At 40.3% G+C, this 26,022-nt stretch overlaps 1 protein-coding gene across 1 annotated transcript; it reads right to left on the bottom strand.

The window, feature by feature from the left end:
• Positions 1–207: 207 nt before the first annotated feature.
• Positions 208–23,738, bottom strand: LOC100644509. The gene is made up of 5 exons (XM_003393305.4): positions 20,890–23,738; positions 14,481–14,719; positions 5,983–6,123; positions 5,127–5,264; positions 208–4,055 (listed from the first exon to the last, which is right to left on the bottom strand). Exons 1-5 carry the CDS (start codon positions 21,236–21,238, stop codon positions 3,843–3,845), a joined length of 1,080 nt encoding a protein of 359 aa, XP_003393353.1. The 5' UTR covers positions 21,239–23,738; the 3' UTR covers positions 208–3,842.
• Between the last annotated feature and the right edge of the window lie 2,284 nt (positions 23,739–26,022).

Here is a 26,022-nt window from a genome sequence, read left to right as displayed (position 1 = left end):
CTGATAAATATAATAAGAATACTGTCAAGAATACTGGAGTTCGCGCCAATAAATTACCATGCATTATAATAAAATATTCGATATTTGGATACACTGAACACTTAAAAAATAAAACATCTTATCATACTTTCTAATTTATCTCTCAAACGAAGGAAAATACGCAACAGGATTGGAAAGTATCGCCAAAGTGAAATGAAACGCAAGATATACCATGTTGAACTGTCTTTGGTTTAATATGATACAACAGAGCGGACGTTCTAGGGTAGGGGCTCGTGTACATATTACATATTCACATATATAATTATACTTTGCAGCTTCTATATCATCAAATCTGTTTATGTACAACATATACCAAGCGATCAGTAATTATTTTACGCAAAATTTTATATCGCCCGTATCAATCACGTAGAATGTGCCCGTGAAACGCATCACCGGAACCTACACTAATATTCTTCCAATCGTTTGAATCAACGATCATTTCATCCAATTCAATTCCATAGGAAAAATGAGCTTCCTTTTTCCTTCATTTTTTTTTTCATAGACACGTTCCACGTATCTTTACATAAATACACCGCGTCTAATGACAAAAGACGGGAAAAATTTGACAAAGAAATAGCGTGCGCGCGGTGATTCGACGCGAAATTAGATTCGAATAAAAAGTTGATCGAATTCGAATTCAAAGAGAAATAAAAAGACAGAATCCATATCGGCAATCGGTAGGATTATTTTGCTAATCGACGCTCGAACAGGCTGCGCTGCTGCTTTCTGATTAATACGTGCAATTGCCGAAGTTCCTCCTAGCGTTTACAAATTTGCGACCTCTTTTCTTCTCGAATGTCAAACGATTTTTAAATAGATTCGTATCCTACGATGATTGGAACGATTCTAACTAAAATGGCAGTCTTCCTTATGTAAAAGAGAGAGAGAAAAAATAAGAGAAGAAAATGAAAAAGAAGCTAAAAAAAAATGATCGATACCGTCAAAGAATAAGTGACGATCTACTAAATAAAAAATATATAAAATAGCAGTGATAAAATGAAATGCGCATTCGAGATCGATTCGTGAGATCGACATTGCCACACACATCGGCCTTTCTCTCCCTCTCTCGTGTTCTTTTATATCAGCACGCATAAGCGCCTTCTTTTGATACATCCTCCAATTATCTTTCTTCCTTTCCCTCCCCTTCGACGGAATCAGAACTCGGAAAAATCAGTTAGTACAATTCGACGATGATAATAATTAATCGTGTGAGCGACGTTCGACGATGCATATCACAGATACGATGATATCGGATTGAAAGTGCGTCTCGTATAACGTGCATCCGCGTACACTTTACAAAATCACACGAACAGTGCGACCAGTCGTGAACTTTTAGCACGCTTTATACTAACTATCTATGGTAAGCTTATAGGCCGCCAATGACATGAAAATTAAATATGAAAGTAAACGGTCCTTTCTTTTGCGGAACGGAGCGCGCTTACTCGTATCCAAGTTTCGGATTGTAAGTACGAAAAGTCTGTGAAGTCGACCGTCTTCGAGCAAATGTCGAAGTGATACCTTACGCGACGCTTTCTTCTAGACAGGAAAGTGTATGGAATAAAAAGGGAAAGTGAAATAGTAAAGTTTCAGTAAAAATCGGTGGTAGTAAAAATAAACGAATTTTACGAAAGATTAAAATCCTAGTACAGAAGATGAAATGCAGTTGAATTACTGATAAAATTATAATACTTTCGAGTCATCGAAGATTACGTTTTCTTCAGCCTGCAACAGTCTCGGATATCGTTAGATCAAAAACGGAAGTGTCAGGCACTATATATATGTATATATATATAAAACAAAAAAAAAGAGAAATAAGAAAAAAGAATAAAGAAGGAAAAGAAATTTTGTCGCAAAAGTCCATCCATTGAACCAATACCGGATAAAATTGATTTAGAATCAATCGTTGAAAATAAATCATCACAACGGATAAAAAGAGCGGGAGAAACGGACGTTGCGGATCGTATGTATCGTTATGAAATTTTAAATGTTCATACCGTTGAAAGGTACGTCGAGCGAAGGGAGTTGCAGCAGCAGCGCGGCGCGTAACGTAAAATGGCGTCGGCCGCGTCGATGCGTTTCCTTCTTCCCCTAATGATACTATTAAAATTCTACTAATAATATTAATAATAATAATTAATAATAATAATATATATCCTTCTGTATCTTTCCTATACTCTAGGTAATTTTAAGCTCAACTAGACACTTTAAATACAGTTAATCAGACATGTAAAATCTTTACAAAAATAAAATAAATAATCTGAATAAATACGAATATAATAATATTACAGTTAGTCAATAAATTATCATGTAGGATTAAGAGTGGGCGCGGATGGTTCGTCGAGAGATTTGTTTTCTTTCGTCGTCGATGATTCAATCGACGCCGTGCTGTACCTTTTTTCAGGGTTCGCGCGTGATATCACGCGGCATAGCACATACGCAGAAATTTCTCTTACTTCCTTCTCGCACGACACGCATAGTCTAAGTTAAAGCGCGAATACTGTATTTTCTTGTATACTTATGATATAATACCGTTGCGGTGCACAAGCTCGTTTAGACGGATTCCCTCTGAATCCTTTCCTCTCTCCCTGTCGGTTCAACTTCTTTCACGCCTTGTTCGTTTCTTTTCCCTCAATGAATCCCTGAATGAAAATGACAGTGAAATATTTGTTGGTGCCGCTGCTTTGAAACTTTCGAACACGAACGAAGCAACTCCGTTTTTAAAAGAGAATTATTCGAAAGAGAAAACACATTGATACATTGTCCAAATGGACAGAATGATCATCGATGATTAGTGCTCAAGGAGAATCAGTTCGCCCAATTGTATAAACCTTTATATTATAAATCCACGCCGATTAAAAGTGAGATACCATGGAGTAAAATGTGAGTAAAATTACCGAGTAAAATCAGATATCGTTCTGTTAAATAAGAAGAAAGAAATTTACGTTTAACGGTATAAAATATTAGAATGGATTATTAAGCCGATAAAATGCTAAACGTTATGAGCGATTTTCTAAAAATCGATCGATGCACACGAGTAATTTAAGAACACAATGTCAGAGCAGCGATACCAAACGTGAAAGAACTGATAAATCAGAAGAAACTTAAGAGTACAACGCTTTGCTCGATGGTGGAAATCTCAAGGAACGGTAAGATGTTGCACGGGACTGGTGTCTGTCATCTTCAGCGATCCTCTTCTATATAATAATTATACTTTGGACATGGATTTTCACGCGTGATATATATGACGCGTACTAGGTGTAAGCGCGTACGAAATCGAGTAATATTCACACACGTTCGTGAACTACGGCGGCGAAAGCCAATGGGCTGCTCATCGTACGACTCTCTGTTTCTTGTTGTTCACACTATCTCCTTGGTTGCCTCACTGTGGAATCTCGGTGAGCATCAACGACGGGCGGTGTATGTTATTGACGAGATTCGTGAACGATTTTCGTCGATTCTCTGTCTCAAAGTCATACTAGTCAACTTGATACAGATACACACGCACACTTTCGCGTTCCGACGATACGGTATATCTGTCGGTTTCACTGTGATGCAGCATCACTAGCTGATCTGTGGCCGACGGATAGGCCGATCGTCGCCATGGAGACACATCTCACTGGAACCGAGAAGGGTAGGTAGCCCCTGGGCTTGCTTGGCAGAGCATGCCTAGGTTCTTCCCCCGTTACCCACTTTCTTCTCCAACCTCATGACGAGAGTTGGCCATCCAGGTTGAACTGTTCCGGTTTCCTGAGATGGGCGAGTCGTCGCCTGGTAGCCCTTCTTCGGCTTCCGCCTTGCCATCCTCAGGACTGCAGACCGCGGAGTAAGTGCTCGAACACTTGCACCACGTATTCCAGTCCGTTCATGTAGTCCCGAAAGATTACCCAGTCGCGTAACCTGCGGAACGTCTCTGAAGATGCCAAGCCACGAATATCCGACTTCATGATGTCGCGTGACACGTCTGGCCGTGGAGATAGCTGCCGCTCCACCAATGCCACTTGCAGCTCGCACAGCACCTGCAAATGTATATTTCCTAATGTTACGGTTCGTTCTGGTGAACATCGAAGTGCTTTCTATGCGTAGGAGACAAATATTAATTGGAACGCGGATGTCAAAAATGATTTGTGCTTTTGTAAGAACAATCAGAGAATACTTTACGAATACTTTAAATATTCCATACATTTTTGTATAGTGCATATATTCTATATATTTCTGTATACTTAAACTTTCCGTAAGCGAGACAAATATCCGCAGACTATTAACTGAACATCTCCTTAGATTTGGAAATGAATAGATAGATATTTACTAATCTAGTGAACGTATTCCATACAAATTCAGTGGAATTGATGTTTCGATTCGAACGAGCATAAAAACATTGAAATATGGAATGCAAGCAATGCTATAGCTTAGATCTCCGATAAATGAGTAATTAATTAATTACTGGTAAAAAGCTTGGCTAACAAATGGTCTTGCGTTGTAAGAGTAGCAGAGACGGTCAGCGAGAAGTGCGGTAATTTTGGCAGGAAAAATATATATTTTACACGTTGGCGATTTGACTCGTATCAGACTAATAAAGGATTGAACAAATGTTTAAAGAATCGTAGTGTGTAATATTGATCATTAGTATGAATACATAATAATTCATAATCTACGTTGTATAATGTAACAAATGTATCGAAAAATATTCGAGGTATATAATGCTTTGTTCTCTCAATGTTAAATGGCTGGAAAAAGAACCGATAATAAGAAATCAGAGAAATCGAGTGGAAGTTGACTGGACAGAACAGCGATCCAGATTGGTCGAACGGACGATAGAGCTATAAACTTTTTCACGAGGTTCGAGTGTTTAGTCGCGTAAGTTTTGCGTCAAACTCGTAAAAGCAAAGTATCTTTTTTATCGCGTTTGCGACAATAGAAGGTAACGTGATTCAGGCTAATAGCATTCAGTGAGATGGTACCATTGTGAAAGCTGTTCAGTAACTTGTTTTTTTTTTTATCAGAAAAAATAAAGTGAACGGGAAATAAAATATCATAACTTAGACTAGTGTTCTCCAAGACAAAGTGTTTCAACGTAAATGTACACTCACCGTTCGCAGTGCAGTTTCGGTGGCCTTAAATTGCTTGCTAAACTGAAGGTTTAAATCTTCTTGATCCCAAACTACCTGTTCTAGACCCACTGCAAACTTTTGCATATATTCATACGTATCGATCAAGGCCGTATCAAGCTGTGAAAACAAGAAATTATTTTTTAATTTAAGTGTATCTCTGAAAAATAATTTGCATTTGGATTGATTCAAGAGAACAGCAAAAATGGACTGATCTTAACATTCAACGAACTTTGTAACTAGCTATTCAACGTGAACATAAAAGTATTACATAAAGATACTACAAGGGACTTTGTTATATTATCTGAAGTTTATTTGGAAGAAATTAATTCCTCCACTGAATATAACTAATACAGTTTATTGGAATAAATCGTTACTGTAAGCTCATATTCAGAGAAAAATGTGGCTTAGTTCACTTTTACTCCCAATGCTTTTACGAAAATTTGTTTAAATTCTATACTTAATTACGTCAGTTTTGCTACTCAATCTATGACAAAATTACATAATGTCTAATAATACTTTATTTTTTATTATTAAAACTATTAAAATATGTAATTTTTCTACTTAACACGCGTAAATGAAAAATAATGTATAAAGCTAGGAGATTATATTAGCATAGAATGCATTAGCAGAACCAATTTCACAAAGACGATAAATGTAAATCTAATACTAGATCTTTAGAGCATGATGACTTGATTAATTGAATGTTAAATAACAAGTCACTCGAAATTAAACGTTTCGTTAATTACTGTCTTTATTTCTGCTACTCGCATTCTGTTAGTGAAGAAAAAAGAAGTAAACAAGGAGGAAAAAAGAAGAAACTGCTATCTATACATACTTCTAATTTGTCTAGAAATTCTTGCTCCAGCTGTTCTCCTAGTTGCTTGGGAATTTGCTGTTGCCCGGGAAGCCAATCGTAATGACTGTTTTTAAACGATGAGTGTAGATCGGCGAAGTCGATGTTGAACGTTCGTCTAGCCTGTAAAATCACGAAAAAAATTGTACGTGTGATTAAAATGATGTTTGTCTAGAGAAGTGACATATTTTAAAATAATTTTCAAATTACAAAAAGACATTATACATCGAAATGCGGTTGAAAATATCGTACAATCTGAGAGCAGATGATTCGTTATATAAAAATAAATCAAATTCTCTTCAGAATCTTCAACCACAACCCATGTAATAACTAATAATTAAATTTCACCTGTCGTCTTTCCCCCGGTAGAAAACTTATAAAAAGTAAACAAGAAAAAAGCTTAAAAAATGTTCTAATCTACTCTTCCATAATAAATCGTGTCCGACAGTATTCATTCTACTTACAAAGTCGTCGTACTAGATTTACTAGATCGTAACTACCTCAGCTGCGTTGTTTTGATGCCTTTTTGTACCTTTCAAAAAAAAATTACGCATATTAGCTGAACATTATATGTTTTCCTTATGAAACAACACGTGACGAATGACATCAAACTTAACTTGCATAGACGTTATTACTCGTTTATATTCAAAGTCGATAATTTATCGATTAGGAAAAAGGAAAACAAACAAAAAGAGCGGAGAATGCAGCATCGATGATGAAAGATCGTATACAGAGCAACAAAGTTCTTAACGAAGAACGTACATTTTTCTTCGTGTTAACTGTTATGCGACGTGCAAATACCCTATATTCGTGCGTCAAAGGTACCAATGATCGGCCATGAAACACCAAATGTCTTTATTGTGAAAGTTAACGCGATCGCGTCGTATCCAAACTGGTTCATATATATGCAAAATTTTCGCACTGCACCTTCATTATGGGAGCAGTATGGTTCAATAACAGGTTAGCGAGTTTAGTCACCGATTAAACAGGGAGCAGCGCCTCGTTCACGAGCACAACCTCTCTCGATATCCCTCGTTCCTGGTACGATGGGAACGTGGACAAACCATGCTGACGGATGAGTAAGCGCATCGCGAGTCCCCATGCGAACGGTGCACGCGCCCGCCTCGAGCTACGTCGTTCATTTTTTGGGAATACCAAGGTGGCTCAGCTTGTGTAAAAGCTAGATCGTTACCAAGAAATTACTTGGAAGCTCAGGCGCCAGGCTAGTCCCGCTAATTGCGTTACCCAAGTACAGGTTCCATCGGTCTGAACGTTATGAATCACGAACCATGCGAACGAGTATGTACTTACAGAGTCGAGTAACGAGCTGAAAGGAAGGGAGAAGCCCTCGCGCGTATCGTGTCACGACTTCGGGATGCTCCATTACAGCCTACGTTCCGCGAAACTTTAAGCGCCGCGTACCCAATATAAAAGGATCTAACGCGATCACAAGGTCGCATCGGCACGCGTCCAAACTCGTTTCGCGCGAAAATTCTCGTTTCATGGTACAGTACGGTTACCGGTCGATTACTCGGAATTAGAATCGCCCGGAACTTTTAACATTTTTTAGTTGTTCAGTTCTTGGATAAAATTTGGATACGTGAACGAGTGACTAATGATAACGTTTGTTAATCACTCGGGTATTATGTACATACATATTATATTAGATTGTTGAGAAAATTCGTAGCAGATGAATATACTCTGATATCGTGTCTAATTATTAGCAATCGCTATTGTAATCAGAAAGGTGAAATATGTGCATGTGTGATCCTAATTCAATGGACAAGGATTGTAGGACTCGTTCGACGACCCAGCCGCGATTGTGCAAGGAAGTTGACTTTAGCCAAAGGAAGTCGAAACTGCGATAGAAAAGTAATCCGATATTTTGATCGATGTAACAACATTGACGTTCATATAGGTAACTGTATATCAATGTTTGTATCGATTCACTCGAATTTTGCAAGACGAGAAGCTGGTAGCAGATTTGACGCGGAGGCAGATTTGAAAAATGCTTCTAATCTATGTAGGGATTTTTCATTAATTATATGCTGGCATTGAATGTTAATATTTCTGTTCTGTAAATGACAGGAATTTTCATTCGTTGCCTTCGTATTTTATTTCTATAATCTTGAAACATAGTGAAACGTAAATTGTAAATACTCGTAATCTCGTAATGGCTTCATTGAGAGTTTCGACTTTGGTATGCCATTGTATCACGGTAAATAATCAAACCCGTCGATTGAATCACTTAGTGATTACACTATAAATGCTTTCACGTTGAAACTACTATTTTAAATAGATTTAAAAAAATCGATCTGTCTCGAGCTGAAATAAGCACTTATTGTATCATCGAATGTGTCTTCGACCTCGCATCTCGGACCAGCTGGCCCGCACAAAGATAACGTAGTTATCCAGGCTCTTATCTGGCCCAGGAATGGAAATAATCATCATGCGATACTACTCTCACGAGCTGCAGACTGCGATAATACTTTGACAAGCAAACAACTAGAGAACTATGCGGCAACCTGAGAACTATGCGGCTGCCAGCAATAATTTCGATAAATTGTTTATTAATAAAACGAACCATCAGTTAGTAGATCAGAGGTTAATCAGCCAATAAGAAGTAAGAAGTAAATCGAAATACGTTTCTATATTCGCAATTTGCAGAATTTGAAAAATATATGAATCGAAAGAAATGTCGGGCTGGAAATCCTAGTAGTATAAGTCAACATTTTTGGAATTTAAATTCCCTCATGTAAATACTTCGACTGTTAAAATTAAACTTAAAAACAATCAAGTTGTAATTTCGTTCTTCGCCAAGATACTTTCTCGCGACTCGAGAAATTCTAATGAATTTTTAGAATAACGAACGTAGAACACTACCTGATGAAAAGTAGCAGAGCACTGACTTACACCACTACGATTGCGACCCTCCAAATATCTTGAAACGTACAGTGGTTCGTAACAGCATTTGACCAATGACCACAGAAATGTTAACATTACGCGTGTCATGTAAAATATTTTGAAATTTTATTAACGCTGTAACACGCTGATGAAATTTCAATATGTTTCATATATGACACATATACCTAATGTATCCATAGAAGATGTTCGCGGGCCACTGTACCTAAAATTTAAGTTTGAAGTGTATCGCGGAAAGATAAACACGAAAATAGAAAACGGCAGAAAATCGAAAGATGAAACGAACCACTCGGTGAGTCGAATCCTCACACAACAGTGTGAGCCTGTCGTATTTAAAGCTGGTCGTTTTCTTCGATCGGTAATCGATCCCTTTCCACGCCCAAATCATTACGAAACCCTTCGAGAGGACACAGATACCTTTCAAAATGGAGACTTTGTATTGGAAACATTAAACACGATGATTAAAACCGAGCTGTCATTGATTGCGTCACGAACTATTATTATCACCAAGCGTGTACAACATTGACTGTCCAGGGTAGCCTTCAATACGCGCAGGGGCTTCATGAACAGGCACCGAAATGGGTAATTAAATAATTTTATGATTATTTTACGCGAAAGGTTCCCGCGTATAACGAACGGTATAATAAATACACGTTAAAACGTATTCTTACAAGTTCATTTCTGAATTGATCTTGCAGCCTATCCGCTTCATCCCGAATTGAAGTGTTCAAATGATCTACTGGAATTCCATCGGCACGTTTTACTTCTGCCGATGTTCGTTAGTTAACCACGAGTCTCTCATCTTTATTATATTTTCATGATTGTGATCGAACAAAGTGTCTCTACTTAATTGAGAATTAAACGCTCTGGCAAATTTAAACCAAAAGCCGAAACATATTCCTGTATCGCTCTAATCCTATGATTATCTGCAACGAACAGTTGACGCTTCATGAAATTTATAAAAACTTTTCAGATTGTCCCTGGCTAGTGATACGTATTTCAATCGCTTTAAGGTCTGAACAGTGAACAGCCATTTTCAATTATTAATCCCTTCTCTATACTAATTGATGTTAACTATTATTTTTATTGTTAATATCTAGTAACCGTATATGATTATTTGAGATAAGACCAGAGGCCAAAATTGGACTAAAGTGTTTCGTTCGATTTTGTAAATTTGCGATAATTCGACTGTGTCGAAATACTTATAGTCAACGGTATACACAGCTGCGAGCCACAGGAACTAAAGAAGTTATAAAAAAAAAGTGGTGTTTTATCGATTTCGAAACCGAACGAATCGCGAATATCCGCAGGTCAGGTGAAATGCGTGGGTTTCTCGTATTGTTGCTTGTTGGAAGGCGGTCACGAAATGGTTTTAGCGAGCGAACGAATAGGAAAGGGAGAAGAAACAACGAAGAATGAAAGGAATTGTCGCTAACAACCACTGGCGGCGAGCAAATCTGAGACGCGGGTCTTTTGTGCCTCGTAAAAGTCTCCTCGGCCACACCGAGGCACGAATAATCGTAAAACCGGGCTGAAAACTGACAGGAAGTAGGCTGGCGAGAGTAGGTATGGTCTCTGTGGTACTCCAGAGGACCCGTCAAAATCAATTAGCCTCTCAGTCTTTCTTCTAGCGCGGCTTCACCGCTCCACCGCTTATTAGAAGTTATAAAATTTCGGTGCGACGGCCTCGAACCGATCGAATGGCTCGCTCTGTGCTCGCGACTCCACGAGGCACAAAGGGAATGCTTCACGCGAATGAAAATCTTTTCAATTTCGAACTTTCCCGCTCGATTAATTCTACTTTCGTTTCAGAATATTTCTAGATCTACGAATTTTTAGGAATTTTCTGGGAAAGGAACTCGTAAGACGAACTGGTGAATCGAATAAATTCTCTTGGAAGTTCTAAGTCTAGCTTTTTCACTCTGTCTACGATCCTCGCGAATTTTTATATTCCAATCGTGCTCTCGTTTTAACAAACGAGAAGTATCTTTAACGTTTCAGGAAAACGTTTAATTCGAAATCGCGCGTACCAATAAACTTGTTTCATATTTTGTTCAAACTGAAGATATTTTTTAACCTCGGGTAAAAGTATAATTGAGTCGAAAACGACTGAAAGAACGTGGCGGAGTTCGTATTGGTTACGTTCGAATTGATAATTATTAGGCTATAAATCTTTATGCATTTATGGGACATACGAACGTGCAAAGATAATAAAAAACACTTAAAGTATGATACTCGTAGTAATATTTTGTAGGTAAAACGATTCTCTACCTACATATTTGAAAAATATGTCAGCATTAAATGAAACCGTACGGATCGACATCCAGCCAACCGAGTAGCAGAAAATACGTGTCGTAGTGCGTACTGAATGTATCGAGGTGAGTAAATGCACTGGCGGGTTGTATATCCGGTCTGCGCTTTAGTATGCAGGCAGAGTGCCGGTGTGGTGTATAGATGCCCCATCCTTGGCGGGGAGGGGCAGCTTCCGATTCTGATTTATTGGAATCCTCCGCTTCCGATATTTTATCCGATTCCTTCACGTACCGACGCGCATATACGCGACTCGTAGACGTCGGACTTCCTATCTACGAAGAACAGAATATCGGATATGTAATCACCCATACTTGCTCACGAACGTCTTACAAGGACGTGTCACACAAATCTATGTTTACCCGAAAGCATGGTTTTTCGCTTGTTAATTTTTTCCATTAATAGATATTCGATGCGATAAAAATCGAATTAATTATGATAAAATTACTTATGATAAAGTAATATAATAATAATTAAAAGGATTTGTGATGAAATAATTAAAAATACAAACAGTTGGAAGTGTGCAATCGAATACCAAGAAATCTCCTATACTACTTAATAGCCAGCGGTTCACCTAAACCTAATACGCGACTATTTCGAATATTTTCAAGCGTGATAAATGTTAACGAAAGTCACTCATGTCGATTAAAATATCTGATACAAATACGTAGCAAGGTTCGCGCACAAAGGATTCGCGGATCGAAACTGTATCGCAAAACACGCCACGTGCATGCGAGAGCGATCAGTCTCACGAACTTCCTTGCTTCTCGGTATCCCTTGCTAATCTACCTTTTCCCTGCGCTCTACAGAGTGTCTGTCGACGTCTAAACGATAACGAGGTGGACGGTGACGTCACTGGACCACCAGACAGTACGTCGCCTAGAATCGGTATCAACACGAGCGTCCTTAGAGGCCCCCTGCCGAAGCTTCGATTGGCTCTGAGAAAGTTGGATAAATGTCGAGCAGAACGAAGATAATTCTGTCTTGGTAGAACACGTTTCTACCTAAATGGCACAACCTGCTGTTCAAAGCCGTTCGTTTTCCCAAGAAGGGCCAGAATAAGACAGAGAACGAAGGAGGGGGAGGAGGAGAAGAAGGAGAAAGAGAAAGATCGTTAGCGAACCAAACGATATCGGATTATGCGCTGACTTAGAAAACATCGGTATCGAGTATCGCGGAACGATGATGTAACGGTGACTTTGGTGGAACCACAGGGCGGAACGAGCCCTATACGTACGAAGAGACACACAAATACCCTTTATGGTCGCACGCGATGAATGCTAATTCTCGCTGTCGTACACTCGCCTCGCGTAGGCAAATATTAGCGGCATAAGCATAGGAATCGGACCTTTCGTCGTTTAGTAATGGACATTCGGTACCAATCGCGCGTTGAATGTTCCTCCAGCTGTATTATAAAACTCGCATTCCATTATAGATTTATAGTTTTGCTGCCAGTGACTTACCAGTGATTATCATTTCGTTCGACGCACTAACAATCTTGCTAAGTATATCTATTAGAAGTAATAGCTTGAGTACGCGATATAATCGATATTTTAATTCACGCCACAGTCGCTCAGTGTATGATATGAAGAAACAGGAAGCGCATGTAGAATGGTCAAGGATGAGTCAGGTGAGTCTAAGAATTTGGCGGGCGCGTAAGGACGCGCAGTTATAGAGACCCGGAATCGTGTCGACACGTGTGCACGATGTATAACTAGGGGGACGAGCTTAATCTATCCTAAAAAACGAGAGTAAAGTTTCGCGTGTGTAACCGTACCTTCGATCCTGCGGTTTCCACGTCTCTTCTTTCGGATCGTTTCAGAAGAGAAACCTTGAGCAACGAGAGGCCGAACCCGGTCCGTGATTTATTGTCCTTGGTTAGAGATAATAAGGCACGATCGGGCTGGGAAGATTCTTTCGAAACGAAGGATCTCCGTGCGCGGTCGCACGAATCTATTTTTTTCCCCCAAAGATCGCTTACATGTTTGATGATATACGCAAAAAAACGTGGCCGAGAGCTACCTGCCGGTACACAATACAGTGACAAACAGCGACAATGATCGTTATATCGGATATGCGACTGAAATCGAACAGTTTTTCTCCCGTTCGAACAATTTTATTTCCGCCGATTATAACTCTGTATTTCCAATGTGCAATTACGAGTAATAAAAATTACGCGTAATACTGGCAATAAGAGAAACGGGGTAATTTTATCCTGACCACTTTCCAATCCATCCTGCAAGAAAACCAATGTTCGAATGTTCGAATACACGGCGGAATCGACGACTGTCACCGTCTAATTACGTAACAAGAACAGGCTATTTTTTAAAATAACGACTTGGTGATTAAAATTTGGTGAGAATACAAGCAAGTGAACAGCGAAAAGAATTATATATTTCATCGAAATCGTTTATTTGATAGTTGCAAGATTAAAATAAGAGAGAGTTTGCTTTTCCACTTTGCCAAACGAGCATCGTTTATATATTTAGTAATTACATTTTTACTGCTTTCAAATCGATGAATTAAAAATAAGGAAAACGTAATCGGTAAATATAGATAATAACTAAGATAGCAAAGAATCATGCTAGAAGAATATAATTCTCGAGCAAATTCGAGAATAATATTCTCCAAAGAGTTAAAATAGATCGTTAACGGTAAAACAATTTATAGAATATTAGAGAATAAATTATCCTCGAGTTATTTCTAAGATTTCGTTTTCATTTACACCTATGGCACGCTCCACTTTCATTTTCTCCGTATATGTATTATATGGTTTAATGTATTTACTTTTCCTCAGATCATAGACATTTTATAATGCTAAAATTCACTAGTATAAGATATTTACGAAGGAAAACAAAGCGGCGTAATATCGAATTCGAAAGCATATTCTCGAGCGGCTACAAAAGACGATTCGTAAGTCCGAGATCTCTTTCGAAGGTCTGTGCGACTCTACGATCAACGTCCGTACGACCGGAAGTACTGCCATAACTGCCTTCCGCTCGATGTCCCCTTTCCCCGTCCGATCCTCACCAGAAGTCACGTCAGTAATTATTGAACCATTGATGAACTTAATCTTCGTCTCTGATCGGCGATACCGCGCGCGAGTTGGATCGCACCGAAGATATCCCGAAAAATATTCGAAGCATTTCGAAAATGTTTCTCCGAGGGGAACGACGACGAGTATACATGCGCGCGCGCGCGCTAAACGAAAGAGAAAAGAGGAAGATGAACGTGCAATCTGTACTCACGTAATCATCACGAAAAAGTTCCGCGTGCGACAGTGCTGTTTTCGCTTGAAGGACAACTTGTTGCAGAAGCTGCGAGTCTGTAAGCTGCACCACGTCCAAATCACCGGTAAAATCTTCGGCAGCGAGGCCACAAGGATTCACCCATTTCGGGGGAGAGTTATGTCGTCTACCCTCGAGGGTCATCGTCGGAGCGCTGTGCACCGAGACCACGAGCAGGGTCAGCAAAAGACTACCTAACCCTGAAAGTGAAATTGAACAACGAAATGATTACATGATCAACGCGATACAAGATTTCTATGAAATAACTATTTTATCGGTCGCTTTTCAGCGATATATTTTGATCGGTAAAGAAAGTAATCGTCCAACTGTGGTCTTACAGTTGGTTTAAAGGATTACCTAGTAGCAAGTTCAATGTTGAGACTTTTATACGTCTTCGTATATATATACACATCGCGACACGAAGTACATCAGAATCGAATAGAATGAAAACGTCGAAAAAGCAGTTGGGTTAATTTCGTTGGTATCGGTGGCTTATTTCGGTTCCATTGCTCTTATTTCCAATTCATGGATAACTGCCGCGGTACGTTATTAACGGAATTGTCCATGTATTAAGAAGATAAGAACCAGCTCACTGGTTGGTAGTAATCAACGATTTGACGTGAGACTCTTGGGGAGGATGCCCTCGAGAGAAATCATCCTGGAGCTTCCGGCTTGTTTCTTCTACCTTCCCCCCACCCTTTGATGCTGTCTTCGTCGATAGTAAGCGCCTAAATGGTAGATTTCGATCGAGGCCGTCTTATGATCATCCGGCAGTTTCGGGATCACCGCTCGTCGAATTACATCCACGCGAATTCGTCGTCGCATTATTTCACGAGTTACGACCCTTGATGAGGGGCCTGGGATCACGTGCACCGCTACGACGACAAACCATCAGCAGTCGCGTACGCATTCGGAGGATGTATAACCACCGCAGTCTACCGCGTACGAGTTCTCTTCCTTCGTTTAAATATCGTCGTCTTTCTTTCCCGACGCTGACGAGTATGCACGCTTCAAGCGAATACCTTTATATTTGATTTGTAACGCTAGAATCGTTCCGATATCCGCGTATAAACGTCGTCGATCTGTCTAAACAGCGTTATTTGCCAACGAAGTATCAAAGTCCGGTCAACCGTGATACATTAAAATACTCCGATCAAATATTATGATAGATCGCTGAGAATATCAACGCAGAGGATTTTTGTCGTTTGTCAAGTTCAACCGTTTCGCTCGACGTTCTATCATTTGCAGTTTCAATTTGTCGCTCGCTCGTTACCTGCCAATTAGCACGATTTCGATGCATCACCGATGCGATTACTTTTCATTCGCGGCGATATTCGCGAATACGCTAAAGACTAGCCGCGAATGAATTAGAAAAACTATCGGCCGGTGTGTAACGGTCGTATCAAGGACTAGAAAATGTAGGTATGTTGTGCGATCGTACGGGCGCTAACGAATTTAATTTTAATGTGCAGCTACGCGTGATGCAACGCGCATGACGGACGCGTTCTCGAGTCGCAAGGAGAAAAATAAGCGGACGAAGAAAGAGAAAGAAGGATACAGCGAAAAGGAGGGAACGAGGAGGAGGGCAGGGAGACACCTCGGACACTTAACGCATATTAATAAGCGGCTCTTAAGTGCGTTTCGCGTCTTAGTGAGAGAGTAATTTGCCGCGGGGAAGTTTGCGCCCTGAAGTAACCATGAAATCCGTGTCGTCGTGTGCACCGTGTCTAACGGTGATATCCTTTCTTCCTACTACATACCTAACATAATCCTCGAATCTCCTTTCGGATGTTAAAAGCCTCGATTAACGTGAACAACGACGGACTCATTCTCGATAATTCGATGGACAGATACGTGTGACAAGAAATTAGAAGACACACGTGTTAACTCTAATCGGACAGATTGGATTGGAATTCCCTGGAAGATAGATACATAGGTCACAAATCACGTATTCGCAGACTGTAGCAAGTTTCGATGGAAATCACGTGAATTTGTTTATACGTGCAGTTGCACCGAACCTGATGATAAACACACGCGCATGTTTTTCAGACAATTTCTTTCTGCGTTACGATACATTTTGAATTGCGACGTATTTTGAATTGCGCCGTTATACGAATGCAATATAGCGGAAAACGCCACGCGCGAATGTTTTTACGCGTTTCGGTGAATTTCAGCGGCAAAACAGCCTCGAAACAGTCAAGTCAGCAGAACAGCGATTAAGACGGTTAAACGGCGCAATTAGGATCTTTGCAGCAGCGTGGAAACGATATCGTCGAGTCTACAATTTTCAGTTAAAACATGCCGAAAGAAATGTGTACATACTTTGGAAAAAGAGTCTGTTGAATAATGCGGCAAGTATTTTTACCGTACAGAAGTTCCCATCGTCGAGGTAAATGATCTCAGCGTCTACGATTATATTTCCTTACTTGTCGTTCGTATACGCATCGTGTACTTTCTCCAGTTTCTTTAATTGCGCCGCGTTTTTACACCGCTGAAAGTTAATTGCCATACGATATGTCCTCCGTGCCGGCCAAATTTGTCCGGAAAGGGAATTACGATGATATGTGCTGTTTCGAGCAAGATCGCATTCTTAAGCCGTAAGAAACTCAAAGAGCCACCTGTGGCTCGTAACGTGCAACCTTGCCAGCTGGAATGCATCATCCGATATGCTTCGTTCACAAACTCAGTATGTACAATGTACATATCTCGGCTATCTCGGAGATAAATATTATTTATTTCTTATGTAGGCAACCAAAAATTGGTGCATGTTAACGTTTCATAAGGAATGATTTCCTATGTAATTTTTTCAAATCAATTTACTTTATTAAATTCACGTAGCAATTACAAGAAGGAATTTCAATAATTCGATCGATATCTTTTTTGTTGCTATTTCTTCCTTCATCTAGATCCTACAATTATAATAATGAAACTTTGAAAATATCAAAGTATCTTACAACAATATGACAAAATCTTTATTTCAAATTATAGAAATTCATTTTGTACGATTAGTATGACGGACTTTATATTTATATAATATAAATATAGTTATAGTAAATAGCTTATAATCCTAATACGGCTTTTGTAATTTAACGAGACACTAATTTACTTCATTTACGTTTTTTTGATAACGTCGCATTTACGTAACTTTTACATATTAATTCACTACTTGCTTCTTAATGAGTGAAACGAAGCTTTTAAACGAGCTTCTAGACGAGTGACAAATGAACCGGTCTAGTGTTCTTCATCGAATCGCGCGATTTACCGCGGATATTCGGTAGACGGTCATCTAACGGTCGACGTTCGCATCTTTTGTACTTTCGCCCCGTGTGGCCTGGACGATGTAGACGGTACAGCTAGGACCTACCTCAACGACGACGCTCGGCGACGGCGTTCCAACGAAATTCCTGAGAACCCGCGGTTGCGTGGAAAAAAGTAAGGCGCGCAAAGCCGGTGGACACCGGTGCAAGCGCATCTCTGCTGTTGGTCGGCAAGAAGATGGTGAAAAATGCGGTAATGACGCACTGTCCTCGCATTGCTCGCGACAATTATACCCCATTACGCCCGTCCCGCCACCCCCTTATCAACCTGATCGTGTTCGTGCCCGGACCGAAGCGCGTTGCGGTAGGTCGCGATGCGCGCCAAGTGTACCTATACGTTCGCCGATTTATTACACGCCCTTTTCCGACTATTCTTGTTCCTTGTTTGCCATTTCTCACTTCAACATACTTTGACACCGAACAAATTTCAAAATCAGAGCTGATCACTTAGTCCTGATCAATAGAATCTTGTTCCATACACGCTGAATACTTTCAGCTCTTATTTTAGTCGAACGTAACCTTCTAGTCGACGAAGATGAAGTAACTCGTACATTGAAAATGTCTCTACGTTTTTTCAAATAAACTCTTTACGAAGTAAGAAATCGTTCTGTCTTTAGTCTTGGTATGGTAGGTATTCGTTTCAGGAATATTATCAAATACGGTAAAATCTTGCTTCTCCAAAGGCGTTCTCCATAGACTTTGTTCGAATAATCGAATGTAATTTCTTACATATAATTTCATAGTTACATTATGCAAATATACGATTAAATAAAGTCCAAAATGAAGGAAAAATAATCTTTGCAAAACTTTCCTCTATTTCTCGATTTATGGAATTAATCAGGCTGATTTCTAAACGATTCGATTATTGGTATGAATAGGAACAAAAGCTTCTAAAGGGAAGTGTAACAATTTCTTTCAGTTTGTGTTCTAATTTTCCCGTTTTCCTTCTATTTCTCAAGTTTTCTATTAACTAACGATTTAGATTAATCAGCTTTTCGATAATCGAGGTTCTACCGTAAAATATATACTATCGACAAGGATTTTACCATTTAGTCATCTTCGTTAAATTTGTCATTTCTCATGTAATAATACCTGTGCTCAAAAAATATACCGGTTAACGAGTGGAATTGCGTGCAAAATGGCGCATTATTCAATTTTGTATAGCTTTAGGGAACTGTTGCACGGAACACGGCAGCAACATGACGCATGAAAATTTTACGAACCGGCGCGCGGCATCAGTCAGGACTCTCCGTAGACTCGCGAGTGTTCAACAGGTGGGTGTGTCGAGCGCGTACGTCGCTCTTCGAATCGATGTCACATTTTTTACCGATTTCGCATCAAATTTGTCATCGTGCTTAGTTATATCACGCTCCATTCTACGTAATTCATCGTTACAGAACAGTTGTAAATGGAAAAGAATACAATCAATATATGCAATCGGATGAATTTCGAAGGAAACAACGGGCAAAGAAGAATCGATAAGAAGGACCGTTACAAGGAGAATGACTAATGCGTTCATCGACTTGTTCAATAGTGACGTCAAACCGCGAGAGAGAATGTCAGTAGGGACAAAGGATCAAGAAAAGAAGAAAACATTATATGATCACGTTTACGTGGTGACTGCTACGTTAAAGTTTCAGAACTCGTGTATTATCTCCCACTTTTATGATGCATCTCGAAAGTCGAATTCTGTGACGCGTATCGATATCACATTAACTGTCGTTAATGTCGAATCGAAGCACATTGCAACAGGTGATTCTTGTACGAACAGAATCTCCTGCAACAGTCTTTACTCCGTATTACAGTCAGCTTAGAGAATATCGGAAATAGTAAGAACAAGGTACGTTTGTGTTCGTTTTATCATGATGAACGCGTCCTGTTAGCGTTGAATGGATAAAAGTAAAAGCGTCGAATGAACGAAGAAGATTTCAGACCCCGGGAAAGATGCTGAACGATCATTACGTAAGAAAGTATTGATTTTACGTGAGTCAGCGTCAGGTGTGTTGATGTACATTGCACATTGAACGGACAGAGACATAGAGCGTTAATAAATGACACCTATATAACAATATATGTTTTTTTGCCAACTGTTATTTGTTGTACGTTGACTGGTGTCTACGAAGTGCAATTCAATAGATGAAAGATAAAAAAATACATGTAAATTCAGTCAATACTAGGCTCATAAGTCCACTAGTAGTCAGTTATTAGTTGATTCACTTCATAAAGCAATTAACCGATTTGTTTTAATAAGTATCAAAGGACAGAGTTCCTAGTGTTATTCTTGAGATAATTGATTAAAGAGCGAAAGAAAAATTAAAAATATCGTATTAATTACACGTACGATGAGTAAACTGATTTATCTGTTAAGGACGACGACCGCTATACGAGCTGTTAGAGTTATTAATGTAAGAAATATGTAAATTAGTTGTAGAAATGAACGGAGAATATCTCAAAGTGTACAGATTTAGAGTACACGTTACAGCTGGAAAAAGGACGCAATCTTTACTTTGACAATAAACATTCGGTCAAGATAAAAAAAGAGTAGTCTCGTTTAGAGCATAAAGTAGAATTTCTTGACTAATTGCCTGATATTCGCTTTTTGACCGTGACCACAAATTTTGTCAGAAATGATTTGAAATATCGCAGTGAGACATTTCTTGACAAATTAGTTACGAATATCTGGTGAAAATTCTTCTTTTGCTTCCCTGACATGAAATAAAACGTACGTCGGCATTTTCGTCAATGTCAAATCGTTCTACAAAAATTATTCAGGACCAAAAATTGTCGTCTGTCCCAACAGATCGCCTTAAACATTGAGCGCGAATAAAATAGAAAAGAATCGTGCTTGTAAAAAACATTAGCGCTCAAAGTTGCATTTTGACGAGACAGATACGTTAGTTTCGATAAATTTTTAGACCAATATAACATATCGAGTTGCCAATTATGCAGAGAAGAAAGAAAAACATAGAGAAAGAACAGTTACCGCGCACATTTTCTTGGCAATCGTTGATATCGAAACATCATCGTGTTCAGTAGTAAGTAGTTGGACTTACTCAGCCACGTGGTCGCAGTGACGGATGCGTTGTATCTCGATCGTATCCCTCGATCGTCGTAAAAAGCAGGTACAGGGCACGAATCACACGATAAGTGTCTCTTCTTTTGATCGTTTCTTTTTATTCTCGGAGCGACATCCGCTGCGTAACATGGATTCTTATCCAAAATAGGTTTGTACCATTTAGTGGACGTTGTCATGTTGTTGGACGCAGTAGTGTTGTTTAGACCGTTCGACGAGGTACGATGGTCAAGAACTCTGTGCGATGTGGTCCTTTGGTCACGAACTAGAATGGCCTCCATTGTCATTTGTCGATCGTAAGCGATCGTCGTATCCTCCTCAACTGTCATATTCGCATAGCACTTGATCACTCTCGTCGCACGCAGGCACTCGCGGTGGCGCGTGGCAGCCAAGGAGCAAGCGAGACGTATCTATCCTCGCGTGTCGCAGCACCGATGTATACCGTACTGGCTGCGTGAAGGCGCGGGTCAGTGGTACCCTGTCATCGAGCGTGTATTTACGTAGTTGACAGATACGAGTCGCATGGAAAATGCACTGTTATTATAATAGATAGCGTCTGTTTTCTACGATGCGGTATCGTTGAGAAAGCAAATAACGAGTTGTTAGAAGACAGGACCCTGATTTAGCCCACGCTCTTGGCTAAATCATAGGAGTTGTCGATGGTTTGGGTTATCGGGTGGAACGTGTGATCACACTTGAAAAACTGTCCGCACAGAATCACAAGCCGTTTGGCACTGGTCCCGACACACGCGATGCACTGATTCTTATACGAGGGGGGAAGGGGGTTACGAGAGCTGTCTCAGAAGATGGTAGGAGGAGGGGAGCGGTAGGTGCTTAAGAATGTGGCGGGGAGGTTCGCGTGGAAAGGAAAAAGAATCAGCGGCTCGGTACACCGTTAAGGGTGGTCCGTGCGGTAGCGGTGGTAACAGCGGAGATGCTTTCTTTTCTTTCGTTTAGCGTCCCTATTCTCGGTTTTTCCCAGTTGCCTCTTGTTCGTGGGTGATTATCCCTTTCACCGGCTGTCTTCGTTTGATCTCGAGTCTCGGAGATCTTCTTGGATGTTCTCAACCCTCTTTTTGGCGATACCTTCTTAGTTGCACGCCAGTGGGGTAAGGTCGTACCATACCGAATGTCAGGAGGTGACTGAGGTCTTCGTCGCCCTCGTCTGGCTGACTGTATCGAGTGTATCACCTCTCGCCTCTGTCCGAGTTAACCACGGCGCAGAGAAGGTAGGTAGGTAGGTAGGTATAGAAACAGAGAAGGAGAAGCCAGCTATAGGCAGGCGAGCGAGCAGAGGCAGGCTGTTCGTTCGTCGTTATAGTAGGAGTGAACCTGCGTAAGGGAATGGAAGTGGAAGGTGGACTTCTGTCTGTCTGCCTTGCTTGTCGGTAGGTCGTTTCTCTTGTCCGTTCCTTCTCTATCTATTGTATTCTCTTTCGTTCTCTTTCCTCTTTTCCTTCTTCTTCCTCGACCGACGCGACGTCGTTCTTTTCCTCTTTTATCTCGTGCGGCCTGAGTGTATGACTATCAGTGTATGGTAGTGGCCACTCGGTCGACCGGTGCCTATATACGATTGTATAAAGGCACCGAAGCACGTGGCCCACACCCCGCTTTCGGTCAATCCTAAGTACCCCCACTATCATCCTTGCCCTTCCTTGATCACTCGCTTTCTCGTTTCTTTCTCTCTCCTTCTCCTCTCCCTCCCTCCCTCGTCTCTCTCGCACTCCTCTCTCATTACTTCTTGCTTCTTTTCTATTCTTCTTTCTTCCCCCGGCCTTCTTTTCCTTTTGCTCCTCCGCCTCCTCCGCGCTCTACCGCCTCCTGCCTCCGATCGCATCCCTCCCCTTTACTTCACGCTCACCACTACCGCCTCTCCCACCACGTGACACTCGTGGGTCAGGACTCCACGACTCATTCATAACTCCCCGCGAGCGACCAACTATCCCCACTAAACACCTTCCATCGGTTTACCCCCACTTTTCACGTCGTAGAAGCCGGGCATCTAAACGAACCGATCTCGTCTTCGCCTCACGATCAGCTTGCTGGAAGCTCGATGCTACACCGGCACGTTCCGCGGCTCCTCTAACCGCGCTACTCACAGGTGCACCGTGATACCATCTGCCACAGATCATTGGACATCGTCCTTCAAACGGATGCTGCATTTTTATTTTCCTCCTTTCCAACAATCGAATGGGTCTTCTACCGATCCGAAATCCGTAAGATTACCGTTAATTTCCCATATTTGTTTAACACTCTTTATATACTGCTCTCTAAAGTCTCTTAGAAGTAAATATGAAATCTTTGCAACGAGATTTTTTCATTTTAATATTTTGTCAGATTGATTTCTTCGTTAGTTTGAACCTACTTCTTCGTTATTACGTAACTTTTGTATTTCGCGAAAGAAAGTAGATAGATCGAATCTTCCTTCTCCTCGCGTTTGTCAGTATGTTAACGAACGATTGTAAATTTCGCCGAGCGTGCAAACGTCTAAAAGGCAGAGATAGTTACGCGGTTTTACATCCTACGCCTGGTTGATCCTCAGGACAGACATCGGTGGTATGTCGTCTAGAGAAGGCTAGGTCCTCACAGCTGCAAGAACGTTCCGTCGTTGGCACGCGAGCGCTTTTTCCGTACTCGGAACAGAAGACACGTCGTTAGTTGGTTCGTTTCCTCCATAAGAATCAGCGGTGCATTAATGTTTTTATAAATAAATCCGTTTCTGAGAGCAAGTTTTCCGTGGCAGGGGGCATCCCACAGGTGAACGTGTGCGTCATTAGCGGTGTTGTACGCGTGATTCTGTTAATTACCGTGGTCGTTGGTAATCCAAGGCATGTCGCCACCGCATCGAGACTTTTGCATGTAGCATCCATTACGCGAAGACGAACGTTTGGCCTCTCGAACATGCAATTAATAAGCGAGAACCGTGGCTCGTGACTTTTGACTACGTCAGAGTAAGCGTACTCGCGCGTAAGTGTGTACGCGGTTATGCACGGTAAGCATGTTTCCGTAGACATAACACCGTGGAATAACGCTAATAATAGAGAAGATGACGATAATAGTAATAATTACAGCATCTCGATGCCCGCGCAACAACATGGATTAATTGCTGTTGAGATTCTGGTGATAACGAACGTATCGAGCAAAATGTTCGATGAACATGGCAATGACAATGAGCGCTTTACGTCGATTCTTTTAGCGGAGTATCTTACCCTCTCGCGATGCTAGACGCATTAAAACCAACTTATCATAACTGAATGACTCATTTGCATAGTTATACGTCTGCTTATCTATTATTAACGTGTTCTATGTATGAATGTTCGTGATAATACAGGTTTTTCTTGATTCAGCCTTCTCAAAGGAATTCGTAATCGATCATCACTCATCTCGTCGCAATATCGAAGCCAGAATGCAATAGATGTTTCACACATTTATAGGTATTATAATAGCAACATTGTCGAGATTTCTACATGTGTTTTTATCTGTTAATCGAGTAATTTATTAATCAAAAATTTCTATAATTGTTGAACGTTAACAGAGAGATATTAATTGCAGCCTTTGCAGATACAAATATATAAAATGATAAAAAACATTTCTGTAAATAAGAAGATGAATATAACCAAAAAATTATTATTAGAATTTGTAACGGGTTAAGGTATCAAAGAAACGATAATATCTAGTTTGCGATTTTATCTACGATTTATCTAATATCTTCTTTTTCTTTCTTTCTACGCGGACGCTCCTTTTCGTTTGACATGTTTGAGAACATAATTGTTATCGATGTGGATGTCGTTAAATCTCAGATCAATTAGTTGCATGTTCACCTAACCGTGTACTCATCTCGCGTGTGCGATCGGCCCACCTCGATAATAAACCTTCCCCTTCTGAAAGTTACCCCTGTGTCCTCTTTTTCCTCTCACTTGAAATCAGTGATCACGTTTCCTTTCACCGAGTCTTCCCTTACTCGTATCTCGTAATCGTAATTCTGCGTGAAACCCCCATTAGATCGAAGAGAGGGATGAGCAGCAGTTTCGTTAGTGACGAACGCTACTATTTCCGAAAAGGAGCGAACGATCTTTCTCGGTAGGACAAAGGCGTGTAAGTCAAAAGACCATGACATCTATTTCGCAGATTTGTTTTCGGAAGCTTCTCCAGTAGCGCAAACATGTCATACTTCTCAGTAATGAGTTAGTAAATTCGTGTTAATTGTATGATTTTGATAAGTCAGTGTGTAAACGGTGTCTAAGTATCGAGAATTTCATATGGGACAGTGATCTTTTTATTTATAGTGAGATTCTTTGTTTTAAGATTTTTAGTAAGTACATCGATAAACAAAAGCATATCGACCTAATACATATAATAAATATTGTTATACCTCTGTGTACAATTTTATAACCCAATATAAACAGTAATACGGTGTCTTTAATTCATTTTATTTTTCATTTTAACGTTGCCCTTTTCAAATCTTTAAATTTCTCTATTCGCACAACGCAGGTGTAAGTAGTTTAGACTATTATAACAGTTAATACTGAATTGACGTACGTGTTATAGTACAAGAATCGATAGAGAAAGGATTTCTAGATGACTAAGCGATTTCTATTACACTCGCTTTAGAAATCACGTTACGAGTGAGAACGATCGGGCTAACGATTTGTAGGTTATGGTGCCACGGATTATACCACGTAACAACGCAACTATTTTTTTATTACGTGTGTGACGTCACAGGAGATCAAAAATCTCGTGAAGCACGTATTTTACGGTAAAAATAGAAGCGATCTTGAAAGTAGAAGGGACAAATTTCGAATCAAGGCCAACCTCTCCTCCCGTGCCTTTCTTCTACTTTCGCCGCTATTGGTTTATGGTATAAACTGGTTAACGGGATGACGTGCGAGTTTTCGCAATGATTACGGCGGTCTCGCCAATAGTTGCGAAATGATTTCGCGCCTACGAAAGCAGACGTCTACGCTGTCTACGTCACGTTAATTTTCGGGGTCAAGTGCATAAGAAACGCTGTTCGAGGAATACCTCGTGTATGACTATGCATGTGTATCCCGATACATTAGAATACTCTGTTATATAATAAAAAGATAGTCATCCTAGTTAGTATTACATCTGA

This window comes from Bombus terrestris, chromosome 1 (genome assembly GCF_910591885.1).
Source record: "Bombus terrestris chromosome 1, iyBomTerr1.2, whole genome shotgun sequence".
NCBI classification, from domain to species: domain Eukaryota; kingdom Metazoa; phylum Arthropoda; class Insecta; order Hymenoptera; family Apidae; genus Bombus; species Bombus terrestris.
This window is presented reverse-complemented; position numbering and strand designations above follow the sequence as displayed.

Coding starts and splice junctions, on each gene's coding strand:
- LOC100644509 (XM_003393305.4), bottom strand. CDS start 21,238: ATGACAGTTGAGGAGGATACGACGATCGCTTACGATCGACAAATGACA. Junction 6,124..14,480: donor AACTTTTTCGTGATGATTAC/GTGAGTACAGAT, acceptor GTGATTTTACAG/GCTAGACGAACGTTCAACAT. Junction 5,265..5,982: donor AATTTCTAGACAAATTAGAA/GTATGTATAGAT, acceptor TTGTTTTCACAG/CTTGATACGGCCTTGATCGA.